Consider the following 15,457-nt stretch of genomic DNA (forward strand, 5'->3'; position numbering starts at 1 on the left):
GCAAATGAAACACACAGCCTTGAAAGCACTCTGGGGAAGTGACTTTGACTGACTGGGACCAGAACACCACGGGTCCCAGAGGGACATCCCGGACCCGCCGCTTCCTGCTGCGTGATGCTGGACCACGGCTCAGAACTCCTTCAAGAGCAAAAAGGAAAACAGACACGGACGCCCCCCCAGGGGCGCGAGGAGACTGAAAACAAGATCATGATGTGGGAGGCTGGACCCACGTGACATGAAGTATCATCGCAAAGACTCCTACAGCCCCTCACGCCTGAGTCTCTGTCCGCACCCCTCTCAGACACGTTCCAGTGCTTTTTAAAAGTGTATGTGCAATAGGTGAACGGTGAGGCTGGGGTGCACCCATACCATGGAGTCCTACCCGGCTTCGAGAAGGACCACAGCATCAGCACATCCAACCACGTGATGGAGCTCACAGCACGAAGCCAGGTGGAAAAGGCCATCTCAAACGGGCAAGTACTAGACTCTACTCATACAATATCCTCCAAACGACAGAATTACAGAGCTGGGGAACAAAGTAGCTGCCAGGGCTTATGACGGCAGGGAGGGGGCATGCTTAGGACTGCGGGGGTCAACAGACAGGGGTGACACGAGGGAGATCTTTGTGGTGGTGGACAGCCCTGTTTTTTATCCTAAAATGTGATAACAGATTTCATAGTTACGTAAGATGTAACCATTAGATGTTAACTGGATGATGGGTACGTAGGACCTTTCTGTACTATCTTTGCCACTTCACTTTTTAATATTGTTTAACATTATAACTGAATTATAATTATTTCTATAATTATTTCAAAATTGAAAGTTAAAAATATATATATATTCAGAGTGATTATCTTGGGGTGGTAGATTAATTTGGTTGGTTTTGTTTTTCTTTATAACTTCCCCACATCTTAAGAGTTTTTCGTATTGGCCATATTGCTTTCAAACTCCAGCTCGCCCCCAAATCTGAAAAACACTGGCAAAGATGTGAAGTAATGAGCTCCCCCAAACACAGCAGGTGGGACTTCTCTGAAGCACAAGGAGGGACATCACATCACGTGTTGAATGCTTATGCCCTCTGATCCAGCAATTCCCCCACCCGGGACTCTATCCCGTGGCGGGACACAGCAGTGGCCATGAAGCACTATTACAATGGCAAAAAATGTCCTGACTGTCCATCAGGAGACCGGCCCAAAGGCCACTAAGGAACATGCAGTTACTGAAATGACTGAGACAGATCTAAAGATGTGAATCTGGAAGAATCTCAAGGCACGCTGTTAAAAACAGAAAGCAAGGTTAGCAGCAGCACAGTATACTATGATCACATCTAAGTTTAAAAAAGAAAAAAAAAGTGGGAGATATAAGTTTTGAACGTTTGGGGGAGAAAACACAATGAACTGTTAAAAGTAGTTGCCCTTAGGATGGGAACTGGGAGATGGGGAGTCTAGAACCAGAGGAAGGGTTCCCTGAGACTTACAGCCACAATCCTGTCTCCCACGGCGAGGGACCCCTCTTTGGCAGCCGGGCTTCCAGGCACCACGGCGGCAGCATACACTCCATTCTCCAGGCTGATGCCGCTGTCTGCAAACCAGAGGTCCCCGGTTAACCCCTGCCCGGGTTGCATGGCCCTCTGGTTGTCTCATCTTGTCTTTACGAGATAAACTTTTAAAAAGGATGTTGGCAGACTGCAACCTGTCCATCCCAGCACCCCGCCCAGGTCACACCACCCAGGGACCGGGTCAGGTCTGGTCTGGCGAATCAAACAATCAGAGACAAGCAAGACCCAGGACCCAGACAGCCCCGTAGCGTGAAGCACATGGGCTGCACTGAAACCACATCAACGCCTAGTTCTGCCCGAAAACACATGCGATCTCTCTGTACGAGAAAAGGGTGCCCTGCCCACCTCCCCAGCCCCTACCTTTATGCCCACTCAGGTTGATGTGCAGCGGTGTGACCACCTTCCCGCCCAGGGACTTCCTCCGACGCACGACCATGTTGATGGCCCCCTCCCCGTTGAGGAGCGCCTTCATGGCCTGCTTCTTGTCCTTATTGATGAGGTCCACGTCGTTGATTCTCAAAAGCCAGTCATTGACCCTGAGGAGGGGGACAGCCAGGTCACTGCCAGCGGAGGCCTTGGGACCAGGGGGCCGGCCCCTGTTGCTCCCATTCGGGGAGCAGAACACCAGAAAGCAGGTACCCCACAAACACATTCAGAAAGGTTTCCTCGGGGCTTCCCTGGTACACGGTGGTTACGAATCCGCCTGCCAATGCAGGGGACACGGGTTCGAGCCCTGGTCCGGGAAGATCCCACATGCCGCGGAGCAACTAAGCCCGTGCGCCACAACTACTGAGCCCACGTGCCACAACTGCTGAAGCCCGCGCGCCTAGAGCCCGTGCTCCGCAACGAAGAGTAGCCCCCGCTCACGGCAACTAGAGAAAGCCCGCGCGCAGCAACGAAGACCCAGCACAGCCAAAAATAAAAACAAACAAATAAATAAATTTATTTTTTAAAAAAAAAGAAAGAAAGAAAGAAAAGAGAAAGGTTTCCTCTTCTAGGAAGGTGGAGTGGTTAAGCTGGCAAGGGTTGGAGCCTGGTTTCAAACCCTAGCTCTACCACTTACTAGCGGCATGACGTAGTCCCTCTGGGCCTCAGTGCCCTCATTTGTAAAATGGGGGCAACAGAAGCACCTACCTCATGGGATTGTAAAGATTAATGAATTACATGAAGTACTTAAACTTAGCAAATACCAAGCACTATGTAGGTGCTAATTATTATCATCACTATTTCATGGGATGAGCAGGCAATGCACATTCCAGACTCTCACACACTTCACCTGAGCCCCTTACTACACAGAGAAGCAAAAGGCAGCACCTGGTGATGGGAGAAAGATCAGATTCAGAGGCGATTCGGAGTCCAAGCAGCCTTTAAGAACAATGTTAGCAGTTAAGCCTGAAAGCCTCAACAGCCTCTGTGAGGCCCCCAGGTCCTGGGATGCGTTCATTTAAACGCCACCTGGCTCTCCAGGCCCTCTGCATTAGGTCAGAGGGAAACTGCCACCTTCCCTCCAAAGCCTGGAGCCCACTACACTCACCGTAAGCGGCCATCAGCGATGCTTCCTTTGTCCACTTTAGTGACAAATATGCCACAGTCCCCCGGCAAACAAGGCTCATTCACACCCTCTGCCATATCGAAACCAAGTGCCTTCAAGTCAATATCCTCCTGGCAAAAGAAGAGTGGCAACAGCTCACTTTACAGCAGTGATGAGAAACATTTGGCTCTTACACCCGCCCCCAAGACACTCACTCCGAGGCGGGTGCTGTCCCTTCACCCCGACGGGACACGTGGTCCCCAAGATAAAACCTCTGAGCGGCTGTGATCCCCTTTCCACCACTGGAAACACACACTCTCTCTCTCTCTCTCTCTCTCTCTCAGCCCCCTGGCGCTCTGCTCTTGCCTCTGCTTTCCATGCACTGCAAGCATCCGCCGGGTAACACAGGAGACCAAGCTGCTACTGCATGGGGCTTGGACAAGTGCAGGGAAAGGATGCATCCACACCCTGGGAGAAAAAGCTGACCTCCCAACTAGCAGCTATGAAGTTGGGGGCCCTGCAAGAGGGCCATCCTTTCCCTCCCCCATCCAAAGCCGTCACGTTGAGGAGAGCTGGGAAGAGAAGACACAAGGGCGGTTTACCGTCTCCCTTTCAAACTCCACGACTTCTGTTTCCCACTCCATGGAGTCTGTGTCAATGGCCGAGTCGTGGGAGCTATGGGCCATCAGCTGCCGGAACCGGGCCTCCTTTTCCAACTGGGATTCCATCTGCTCCCTGTGAACAAAGAGAGAGCCATGGCAACGGCCCTCTGGGAGGCAAAGCATCCCACCAAAGTCCACTCGGAAATGAGGTGGACCATTCCCCTCCCCCCTCATACTTCACACCAGCTGCCTCATAAACCCAAGGCTTCTTGGGTACCAGTGAGTTTTCATAGTTTTTTTGTTTTTGTTTTTTTTAAGTCTCAGAAAATTGCCCCTAATTTATCTAGGGGTTTAATGCAATTCTTACAGAAATGCCAGCAAGACTTTCTGTAGACAGGGATAAGACTATTCTAAAATATACACAGAAAGGCAAAGGAATTAGAACAGCGAAACCCCTTTTGAAAATGAAGAATAAAATGGGAGGAATCATTCTACTTGATTTCAAGACTTATTATACGGCTACAGAAATCAGGACCATCTGGAACTGCCAGGAAGACAGACACATGGATCAACGGAACAGAGCAGAGGACCCAGAATAGCCCCACAAAGTACAAAAGGTGCAGAAGTGGTTCAGTAGAGGAAGGATGGTCTTCAACGAATGATGCTGGAGCAAGAGGACATCCTGGCAACAGACTCTCAACCTAAACCCCATACCTTATATAAAAATTAACACAAGACCTATCACAGATTTAAATATAAAACTAAAAAACTTCTAGAAGGCAAGTATAGGAGAAAAATCTTTGAGATCTAGGACTGGATTAAGGGTTCTTAGACATAACACAATCCATTAAAAGTAAAAAAATAAAAATCAGCAAATCGGATTCGATCAAAATAAAAAGCTTTAGTTCTCAGAAAGACCCAGTGAGGAAGACGAAAAAAGACTCAGAAACCTGTTAACATGCCCCAGTAACATCCTTCTTCCTAGAACCTGGGCCCAGATGACCTCTCCAATTCCTCAGCACTGCCCAGTGGGTTCCTGCCACACCCCTCACTACTGTTGTTTCCTGCTCGACTGGACGCGCTCCCATGTCCACACCTTTGCCTGAACCGTGCTCAAGAATGTGTGGCCAGCTCTAGGAGGCCACGCAGCCCACGGGTAGTCCTTCTCCAAGCTTTCTTCCCCGACAGAGAAGCAGCCCTGCACTTCATGCTCACCGCACGCGGCTCACCTCTCACCCACTAGGCACATACATCTGTTGCTTCTGCAGACGGGGGGCTTCCTGGGCAGCGGCAAGGACTCCCTCCCCTGCATCCCACTGGTTAGAGAACTTAGCTCAGAGAAGGTGCAAATACAAACATGCTGAATGAACAAACAAACGGAACTTGACATTTCTTAGAAGTTCCAGGCAACTCCAGCTCAATTAATGTGCAAAACCTCCTCCCGTGCTCAAGCCCCCAAGGCGCCAGGCTTTGCCTTAATTTGATTCCACCACCTGCCAGACCCTAACTGGGTGCCTGGAGAGAAGCTGTCCCTCTGCCGCTTAACCCCCGGGATTTTCTTAGAGTGCTCAAGCCCCAGGGCTTCTGGGTTTTCACGGAGTCAATGAAGCTCTTTGCCTTACGTTAGGAGGTTCTGTTGAACGGGGAAGAAGGGGAAGCTGCCACCCACTTCCGGAAGGCGTCCCCCGAGTGTGCGAGGCTTGCACGCTCACCAGCTTCCAACCACCCTATCGGTTCAGGAAGCCTCACGAGCAAGCAGACGGCCGCTGCTTCTCAACTACCCGGTCTGGCTCTGGACTGCACTGCCAATTGGCATCTGCCGATTTCTCTTCTTCAGCTTGGATCCCTGTATTTTCAGTACACTGCTAGGGGCCACCAAGTCTGAAGTAACACCCCTGGGAGCAGCGCTGTAACTGAGGGGACGCTGTCTGACACCCCAAACAGCACAGACCGCTGAGCGGTAGTCACAACCGCCTTCAAAAATGCTGCATCAGAACCTGTCATCATTCTGTTCGACTGCGTGCTGGTCTCTCGGATGGCCCTGCCTTTGGTCTGTCTCCGTGTATTATGAGCCCCACAGGGCAGGGACCCGGCGGCTTGTGCCTCCCCCGGGGCCTGGCCCCCACGCAGCAGGCACCTGGCAAATCCTTGTGGAGTTGCCGAATGAATGAGGGAGGGAGGGAGGGAGGGAATGAATGGACGACACATGCCTACCTGTCCCCCAGTGGACCGCCCGGGGCAGGGACCTTCCTTCCGATGAGCCTTGGCACGCAGTGCCTGCCCACCCCGACTCGCTCACCAAAGGGCCGCTGCCACACTCTGTGCTGATCTAAGGATTTCTAATTAACTCTCAACAGAGAGGCCACACTCGGACACATTTTACGGACTGACCGAGTAAGGCAGAGTGAAGGGACAGACTGCAGGCCCTGCTCATGGGGCTGCCCTGACCTGACGGAAGCGGACACCACGCTCCCGGGCGCCAGCTCTCCCAGCAGGCGCCCACCCCAGCGTACTTGAGCTCCTTCAGCTCCCGGCTGACGTCGTTCTTCTGTTTGCGAGTGTCATCCAGGCTGCGCAGGGCCTCAGCCAGTTCGCTCACCGCCCGGTCCCGCTCCCGCCTCAGGTTGTCACAGAGCGTCCTGGCAGAGGGGGCAGAGGGCTAGGTCACTGTGAGGGGCAGGGGACAGAGGACTCACGGCTTGCAGTGAGGCCTGCAGCCCATGCTCCCGAACACCCCAGGTGCTTGCCTCACTCCCAGATGCACAGATGGAGCGCTTGAGAGTTTGGAGGCAAGGCCACCCAGGCCAATCCCACACAGGGACAGAGAGGACACTGGGGACCTGGCAGAGGAGACACCCCCACGGTTACCAGGCAACGAGCATCCGCTTCTGAACGTACAGTGTTCATCCCACAGGTTCAGCCTCAGTGTGTCTGGGGTCAACGACCACGCTCCCACCCGCACAGCCCACCTGGCAAGCCCCTGTGCCCCAGCACCGACCAGACACTGCACCACTACCCACATGCAGGCTTTTCTAGAGATGCCCTCCACCCCACAACTAGACTGAGCCCCCACTTGGACAGAAATCATGTCCTAGGCATCTCTGCAGCCCGGAGCCCTGTGCAGGTGGGGTGCAGGCTTAACAGCTCTCTACTAACAGACGTGTGGCCTCTGGGCTCCCAGGATCAGCTCAGTCACTCAGAGAGGTGGTGGGGACAGGTGACCAGGTAGCAGGAGAGTCTGTGCTGTGCTCTGTGCCACCGGCAGAACGGCACCCTGCCACTCGATGGACCCTGAGGGCTGGTCCCCACTTCTCCATGGCCCCAAACCTCCTCCAATCCGGAACCTTCATCTCCTGACCAGCCCAGGTGGACATCAGTCTCTCCAAACAACCACAAGGGATCTTGCAGAAACTCTCAATGACCAAGTCCTCACTTATCGCCATCATCATCATCATCACCACCACCACCACCAGCAGGGCCTCTCCTGGCTTTATTCCAGGCCAAGGGCCAAGTCTACACTCCAGGGCTCCCCTTCACAGGCCCTCACCACCTGCCCTCAGGAGCCCTGCCAGCCGCTTCTCCTGTGACTCACCAAGTGCGCACCCCACTCATGCCACAACCAGTCCCAGCTCTGCCCTGAGCTCACCATACACCTTTGTTCATTATGGTCCCTCAGGCTGCTACACCTATCCCCCCTTCTCCACCTGGAAAAGTGCCACTCGAGCTTTAGTTCTAGCATGAACGCCATGCTTTCTGGGGAGACCTCCCTACCCATCCCCCAGTTCCCTTCATGCCCCCACGAATTCACTGTTCACGCACCTCCCTCCCCCCGACCACCCTGTCCCACGAAGCTGCCTGTAGCCCCCGCGGTGCCGGCCCCTCACGGGCATCACACGTGCCCAGGAGCCTCAAAGGTTGTTTCTCTCCCAGGGTCTCCTTGCTCAAGGGACCTAAGATCCTGGCACACGGTAGGTGACCAATGAATACTGGCTGAAAGAACACATTTTTGAAATGTCAGTTGCAACAGAAACCCCCTAAGAAAAAAGCCTGGCCTCATACCACTTCACGGGGGTCCATGCTGTGGACACAGCATGTGCTCGGACTTCTAGGGTGAAGGGAAATGAGAAGTCGAGACATGATGGAAAATGCTAAAATTCTCACTATGAGGCGAGGCTGGGGCATCACCTAGGGTGAGGAGGGACGACCCACGTCACGCCCACCTTACCTGGAAGGAAGTGGTTATGACTCCGACCCTCCCACAGACCCAGGGCACCACGGGGAGAGCCGAGCCCATGTGGCCCCGGGGCGCCCCATACCGGATGCTGTCCCGCTCCGCCACGATCTTGTCCCGCTCCTGGAAGGCCCAGTCCCGCCGGCACTTGGCCACATCCGCCTCCTGGAGGGCTTCCTTCAGCTCCTGGCACAGAGCCTTGCACTGCTTTCGAAGGATTTCAGCCTCCTTGTTGGCTCTCCCCACGTCCATTGTCACCGTGTCTTTGATCTGGCGGGGGTGAGGGGCAGGCAGAGGGGAAGGTTACCAGGCCTTCTGGCCCAGAAGTGCCCTCCGACTGGTATAGGAGCTGGGGCTGGACTCTCGGGAGCTGGAGGGAGGGAAACACTAGGGTCTCAGCCAGAGCCCGTTCCGACACCGGCCCCCGCCCCCCATGACTACGTGTTCCACAGCCACGTTCAGACCCCTAGCGATGCTATATTAGGGTCCGCCCAAACTCTCACAGCGCCACACAGAGCCAGGACCAGGGGCCCAGGTGGAATGCCCCTGGAGGGCTCCTGCCAGACCCTGCCCTGCCACTCACGTGGTATACGTTTTGCCGAGAGCCCACTACCTCTCCCTAAAGAGCTCTCGTGACAAACGTGACATGAGGCCCCACTGCAGTGAAGGGTGCAGCACTGGTCACCATGCTCCCCACCCGCTGCGTCTACAATACAGTTTTTACACTCCAGCATATGGAGTTATTTCTCAATCTGAAAACACACCACTACGTTTGCTGGTGAAGTCCTATGTGTTTCAGTTCCTTTAAAAAGCTGAGATCTAAAGGATTTGCACCTGGACACCCCCCAAAGCGTTACACGCTCCATTAAAATTTCAAATCAAACTCTTTGAAGCATTCATACAGAAAGCTCCCTCTGTGCCTCTATAATCCTCAGAAAAATGAAGAATGTGACAAATGACAAAGTGAGCATCTACTGCAAGAGTAATTCCTGGTCCGGCTCAAAGGCTTCCTGAAGAAGCAAAATACAGGCAACACGAGAACGCGCCTCTGCTCAGCCTCCACCTCTCGCAGTACTTCCTCCCTCGCACAGAGCTCCCCCACTTTCTAGCAAATTCAGCTCCCCAAGCAGGACTGGGCATAGGAGATACAAGTGCATTCAGGGGCAGCAGAAAGACCGGCCCGTCCAAGTGACCAAGCTGGGCTTTCTAGGGGACAGCGGCTCTGTCAGAGGGTCTGTCTTGGGAAGCGACCTGGTATCTGGAAGGACCTCCGTGACACGCAGCAGCGCCCCACAGCTTCCCTGTGGGGGACCAGCCGCCCCGGACGGTAACCACGTCCTCCTGACGCCGGCGAACCTTCAGTGGACTTGGCCTGCCCGTGGTCAGAGTCTGGACACCGGCCCTTGTGAAGGAAGCCCCTAGATGTGCCCACTTGGAAAGGTGGGAAGCAGGGAAGAGAGGGGTCAGAGCTGACCTGGTGTCCAGAGTGAGGCAAAGACCCTGACAGGCCCCCCCGACTGCCCCCTCTTTGCACAACCCACTCTGGAGAAGCAGGGAGAGGGAGGGCAGTGGCAGAGAAAAGAGGGTAAATAAAGAGCGAGGTACAGAGAGAAGGGAGGACAGTGTAGGAAGCCACCACGGGTCAGAGGGAAAAAGAACCACCGCCCCGGCTGAGCGGAACGAGGACAGTTCTGAGACCAGGAAGCTAGCCTGGCTGAAGGACCACCTCAGCCAACCCCTCCCCCCCCCCCGCCACCACCACCAAGAAGTGGCTGCTGGAGAGGGGCGGGATCAATCCCCAGGGGTCTCGCAGGCCACGGGGAGATCAGACCCTCCTGCCCACACCTCAGAGCCAGGATGGCCCAGGTCACAGGCCTGGCCTACTCCGGCCAGGCGGGGAGTGGTCGTGCCCCAGAAGCCAGACAAACTCAAGAAGGAGCCGAGGAAAAAAAGGAAAAAGAGCGACCACATGGAATGTACCCGTCAGATAGAAGGTATCAACCGGTTTCAGAAATGTTGAAATGTGTGTGCATTAGCGGAGAAAGTACATCTTGGAATTCAGGAATTATATTAGTACGATTTGCTGATGATATCAGCAGATGATATTGGCCAGAGGTGGTTTGATGTTGGTAGAGTTTCCTCTAGAAATAAAAAATTGGGGGAAAAAAAAAAAAAAAGAAGGAGCCGAGGGTTTCAGTTCTGGAAGCTGCAGGGGTGGGGGGCTGGGGCTGTCCTCTCTTGCCTGCTGACTGGGATGGGTGCCCAGAGAAGACTCCTGCCTCAGCTGACAGGCAGACTTCACACGCTGCCAGGGCACTCCTGCCGAGGCCCGGGAACCGGGCTCCAGGCGGGAGGCACACATGTCACATGAGGGGGGTGACACAGGCCACCAGATCTGGCACCACGGGGCAGTCGGGGGTCTTCCTCCTCCTCTGTGCTTCCACATTCCTACAAAGAGCACAACTGCTCTTTGCCCCCCTTGCTCCCTGGGGGGCATCCATCATCTCAGCCCCCTCCAGGGGGCTGCTGGCCTATCACAGGCTCACCACCTTCTACGGGTTTAACACACTGTCCTCGACTTTTTAGCTTACTGACCGACTCAGGCATTTTTAATGTTTTATTCTTCATCATTTTGTTTTCGTTATTTGGTATCAACATTTTCCCCAACAATTAAGCTCTCAAACCAGAATGTGAACGTGAGGTGACATTTTCTCCAGGGCAATTACCAAGTCCTAACGCATTATATTTGCTCATTAAGAATTTCTTCATTCCAGTCTCTTAAAAATTGCATCAAAGAAAATATTCCTTTTCACAATGGCTTTCACCTTGATGGTCTGGAGAAGTCTCACTCCCTTCGTATGAAATTATTGCTGTTTGGCCCATTTTTGCCTATGAAAACAATCTTATAGGATGCACCCTAATCCTAACAGGGTAGTAAGGTTCAGATGGGCATAAAAATAATCCTAATAATAAAGACTCAAATCATTCCTACTTTATGCAGATATTATCCTAAGTGTGTTTTCAATGTTAAACCATCTGATCATCATGACCACACTGTGAAGCAGATGCTGTCATCATTTCCAGTTTGTAGGTAAGGAGACTGAGGCCCAGAGAGCTAGGAGAGGTAAGAGGTCACATGGCTGAGGAGGTCCACACTCCAAACACAGTCCCCAGCACGGCCTGGGCATCAGGCAGCATCACAGTCCGCAGAGAGGCCCACGAGGCCCTGGCCGCCCCTCGGGCATCAGCCCTGCCTCATGCTCGGTCCAGAGGGCCCTAGCTTCAACAATCCACACACACACCGTCCCTTACTAAGCTGCCAGACCTTTAACACCTTGCTTTTCACTTCTCACAGGCCAGTTTTAAAGCCTTCATTCTAACTGACCTGCACCAAGTAGAACGGAGAGGTATGAACAGAGAACTATTCCGACGGGAAGAAAGTCTGCTCTGATCAAGTTCAGCAGCTCGAAACAGAGCCACACACAAACTAACCGAATGGGAAGGCAGTCTCAAAGAGGGGAGTCCACAGGCCTGTCCAAGCCCCAGCAGGGCGCACCTGGTCTTGGGGGTAAGCAGCGTCACTGATGAGGCCTGGCTGGTCAGGTAGGAAAGATGCAGAGAATCCCCACTGATCACTCGGGAGTCAAGCTCAGTGCCTCAATTCCGATGCTGCTGAGCGCCACTCCCCTGACCCTGGAGGCATGCCCCCCCGCAGGGAGCAAGGCTTGAGAAGAGTACTGGGCTCAACCTAGTAGAACAGCTTCCCAGGAGCCCAGACCACCCCTCTAAAGAGCAGACTCCTCAGATGTTGGGGTGAAGGAACACTGAGTGTGCCCTTCTGGACTCACAAGGCCAAAGGTACCTATGGCTTTGGGAACGTGGCCCTGGGATCTTGCTTCTTAAGGAGCAAGCCCTTGAGCTGACTTCCAGCAAAAGACTGATCTACCATCACATCAGCCGTCAGCTCTGGACACCCAGGACCACAGCTGAACCTCACCTGTGTCCCCTGCAGCCCGAATAGAGCTGTGCACCGAGTGTGAGCTCAGCAGTTACCCAGGAGGCATCCAATAGCCCAGGCAGCAGCAGGCTGAAGGCTGCTCCCTGCTCCTCTGGACACCTGGGCGTCACAGCCCTCTTTCCCTCGCCACCTTCCTACCTGTCGCAGCGCCTCCATCTCCTCGCTGGCCGCCTGCTTCTCAGACGTGCTGCTCTTGAGCTTGGACTCGGCCAGCTCCACCTCGGTCTGCAGCTTGTCCAGCTCGGAGATGACCTGGTCGCGCTCGCTCATGATGAGCTTGTACTCGCTGTACACCGCATCCCGCTCCTCCTTGTACTTCTCTGACTCTTTGGCGGTTTTCGCCTGTGTGGTCCTCAACTCCGTCAGCTCCGACTGCAGCAGCTCCATCTCCCACTGCAGGTCCTTGTTCTGGGCCGTGGCCTTGTTCAGCTCGTGGTGGATGGCCTCGAACCTGGCGGAGAGAGGCAGCCAGGACGAGGGCGTGGGGACCTGCCCAGCCAGCTCTGCCGCGCCGGACAGTCGAGCGTGAAGTTTTGAACGCGGTCATTCTCCACACCCCCAAGGGAGAAAAGTGATGAAGGACCAGGACCCCTGGACCGGGAATTTTTCTCAGCCTTTTACAAATACTGGAAGATGGACTGAGAATTTCATGCCCTCTGCTCTACTGGAAATAACAGTGTTATTTCTTCCACAGTCAGGCTACGTTACCTTTAAAAATAAGAACAAAACAAAGCTAGAATCACAGCCTATGAAAGACAAAAGTGGCCTGAACAATTGTTGAGTCTGAGCACCTCATTTTACAGATACAGGGGATAAGGCCTCGAGACACAGGTGCCTGGCCCAACGCCTCCAGGTTAGCGTGAGAGCACCGCTCGGTCCTTCCAGGCCAGGAAGCACCTGCCATGCAGGCGGCCCTGCAAATTACAGCCTGCAGCTCTAGAGCAGCATTTCTGAGTGTGGGTTCCTTAGAAACCAATCCTGCACAGAGCTCCATTTAAAAAAAGTGTGCTCTCTGATGACTGACGTTTGGGAAAAACACTGCATTCTGTTCCCTCTTGGGAGATTCTAGCGCTCAGTATCGGAGTAAAGGTTCTGAGAAGTCCTGCAGCACAGACACCTGTTTGTGTGCAACCCGGCAATTCCCAAACCCTTTTAAAGCCAGAGAACGCTTTTCATATAAACCTGATAAGCACCCCAGAGAACAGGTATTCTGCAGGAACGTACCTTAAGAAACATTGTTGCAGGGCAGGGGTCACATCCCTACAGATTATCTACCTTAACAGAAAGTGCAACTTTAGAAGAACAATGCCTAGGACAATTAACTTTCCTATCTGCCAGGTGGGTGACTGACACAGAGGGGAGAGGCTTGTGGGGTGACCTGAGACACAGGACGGTCAGAACGCGCCCGAGTCGCTCAGATGAAGAAGAAAGGAAGGAGCACAAGTGCCAAGACAGTGTCAGGAAAATGTTTCCTGGACGTAAGTAATTTTTGATTGAAAAAGTTCAATTGCTTTTTTTTTTTTTTTTTTTTACCCCCCCAGAAAGTGGCGGAGAGCCTTGCAGATAGGTAACCACAAGCCCACAGAGGAGAGTGGCCCCCGGCAGAGAGGATGCTTCGGCCCTCTGGCCATTCTCTGAGTGCAAGAGACAGGCCAGCTCGCTCGCTCCCCTCCTTGACGGCCCAGGCTCCTACCTCCTCAGGGAGAGGGCGCACTGGTGCTGCAGCTGGATGGCCGTGTCCCTCTGCTGGGTCAGCATCTCCGTCTGCTTCAGAAGGCGCTGGTTCTCCTCCTCTAGCTGCTCCAGGCGGCTCAGGTCCGAGCTGTGGACAGCGACTTTCTCGCTATACCTCTTCCGCAGGGCGTCATAGTCCTTCTTAACCACCTCCAGCTTGTCCATGGCCGTGTCATACAGCTTGTTGAGAATTTCTGATGACCCGTTGTGCTTCAACACCTGGGGACCACAGAGCCACGATTACCAAAGGTCTGAGGGCAGGAGGAAGGACAAACTCGCCTCCGTCTGTCTGGGGGAAGGATTGTTGACAAGGGAGGGGAGGTCACACCCTCTGGCTTTCAGGGGTCTTGAGGTCTGATTCCACAGGCCCCGCTGAGTTGATTCATTCGTTCACAAACGTTTCTTAAGTAGTGTACAGGAGAGAGCCACCAGAGCAGGCCTGAGACACCCATCCTTAGAAAGGCCTGCTTGCAAGTTGACCCTTAGCTGGCGTCTGGGAACGTGGACAGTAAGCAGTTCCCTGGACTGATACAAAACTTTCCCGAGTGACAGGAAGGGCTCCCCACGCCTGGACTGGACGAACAGTGTGCTTCCGGCTCAGCTCCTGCTTTCTTCTGGGAGTCTGAAATTTCAGAGCACGCTAAGCAGGGGGTTCCTACGTGGCCAGCTCCCGGTAAAAGCCCCGGGCAGAGAGCACCTCATGGGCTTCCCTGGCTACATTTCACACGTGTTGTCACGATTCGGTACTGGGGGAACTAAGTCTGTCCTGTGAGACTCCACAGCGGGAGGACTCTTGGAACCTAGCACCTGATTGCCTCTGGACTTCACACCATGCACCTCTTCCCTTTGCTGATTTTGCTTTGTGCCCTTTGGCTGAAATAGATTTTAGCTGTGAGTAGGATTATACGCTACGTCCTGTGAGTTCTTCTAGCAAATCACCAAACCTGAGGGCGATGCTGAGGATCCCTGACACAAGTACCTAATACCTTCTAGCCCTGTTCTAAATGCTGGTGATGCCGAACAGACACAGTGACGGTGGCCTGTGGACCGCTTATCCTGATGGGCCGATACAAACACACAGAGACCGAGATCGGTAGACAGAGATCAGTTCTCAAATAAAATAACTTGAGAGCATAATAAGGGCTGTCGAGGAAATAAAAAATAAAACAGGATAACGAGCTGGAGAGAGACTTCTGGGCAGCAGAGTAGCTTGTGAGAGAGTCCACAGCCTGAGGAGGTCTTTCTAAGAAGGTGACTTCCGAGCCTGGGTGCAAATGAAGACCAGCAGCCAAGAGCACATGAGGCAGAGAGTGAGAAAGTGCAAAGGCCCTGAGGCAGGAATCACCAGCCATGTCCTAGGCACAAACAGGAGGGCAGGGAGGAGTGACTGGAACCCAGTGAACAAGGAGAAGTGGATTCAAAAAAATGGCCAGAAGGCAGTGGTTAAGGCTCCGCGCTCCCAATGCAGGGGGCCCGGGTTCAATCGCTGGTCAGGGAATTAGATCCCACATGCATGCCGCAACTAAGGAGCCTGCCTGCCGCAACTAAGACCTGGCACAACCAAATTAATAAATAAATATATACTTTTTAAAAAGTATAAGGTTAGGGCTTCCATGGTGGTGCAGTGGTTGAGAGTCCGCCTGCCGATGCATGGGACACAGGTTCGTGCCCCGGTCCGGGAAGATCCCACGCGCCGCGGAGCGGCTGGGCCCGTGAGCCATGGCCGCTGAGCCTGTGCGTCCGGAGCTTGTGCTCCGCAACGGGAGAGGCCACAACAGTGAGA

At 53.7% G+C, this 15,457-nt stretch overlaps 1 protein-coding gene across 1 annotated transcript in view; it reads right to left on the reverse strand.

The window, feature by feature from the left end:
• The window catches only part of DLG5 (discs large MAGUK scaffold protein 5), a gene marked incomplete at its 5' end in the record, with an annotated part of 120,736 nt that overhangs the window by 27,234 nt on the left and 78,045 nt on the right, over positions 1-15,457 (reverse strand). Inside the window, 8 exon segments of the mRNA XM_082673425.1 lie at positions 1,478-1,581; positions 1,919-2,094; positions 3,093-3,220; positions 3,692-3,824; positions 6,205-6,330; positions 8,008-8,192; positions 12,079-12,391; positions 13,634-13,893. Of these exon segments, the coding sequence (XP_082529551.1) occupies positions 1,478-1,581; positions 1,919-2,094; positions 3,093-3,220; positions 3,692-3,824; positions 6,205-6,330; positions 8,008-8,192; positions 12,079-12,391; positions 13,634-13,893 (1,425 nt within the window).

Source organism: Grampus griseus (genome assembly GCF_964374135.1).
Source record: "Grampus griseus genome assembly, chromosome: 16".
Classification (NCBI taxonomy): Eukaryota; Metazoa; Chordata; class Mammalia; order Artiodactyla; family Delphinidae; genus Grampus; species Grampus griseus.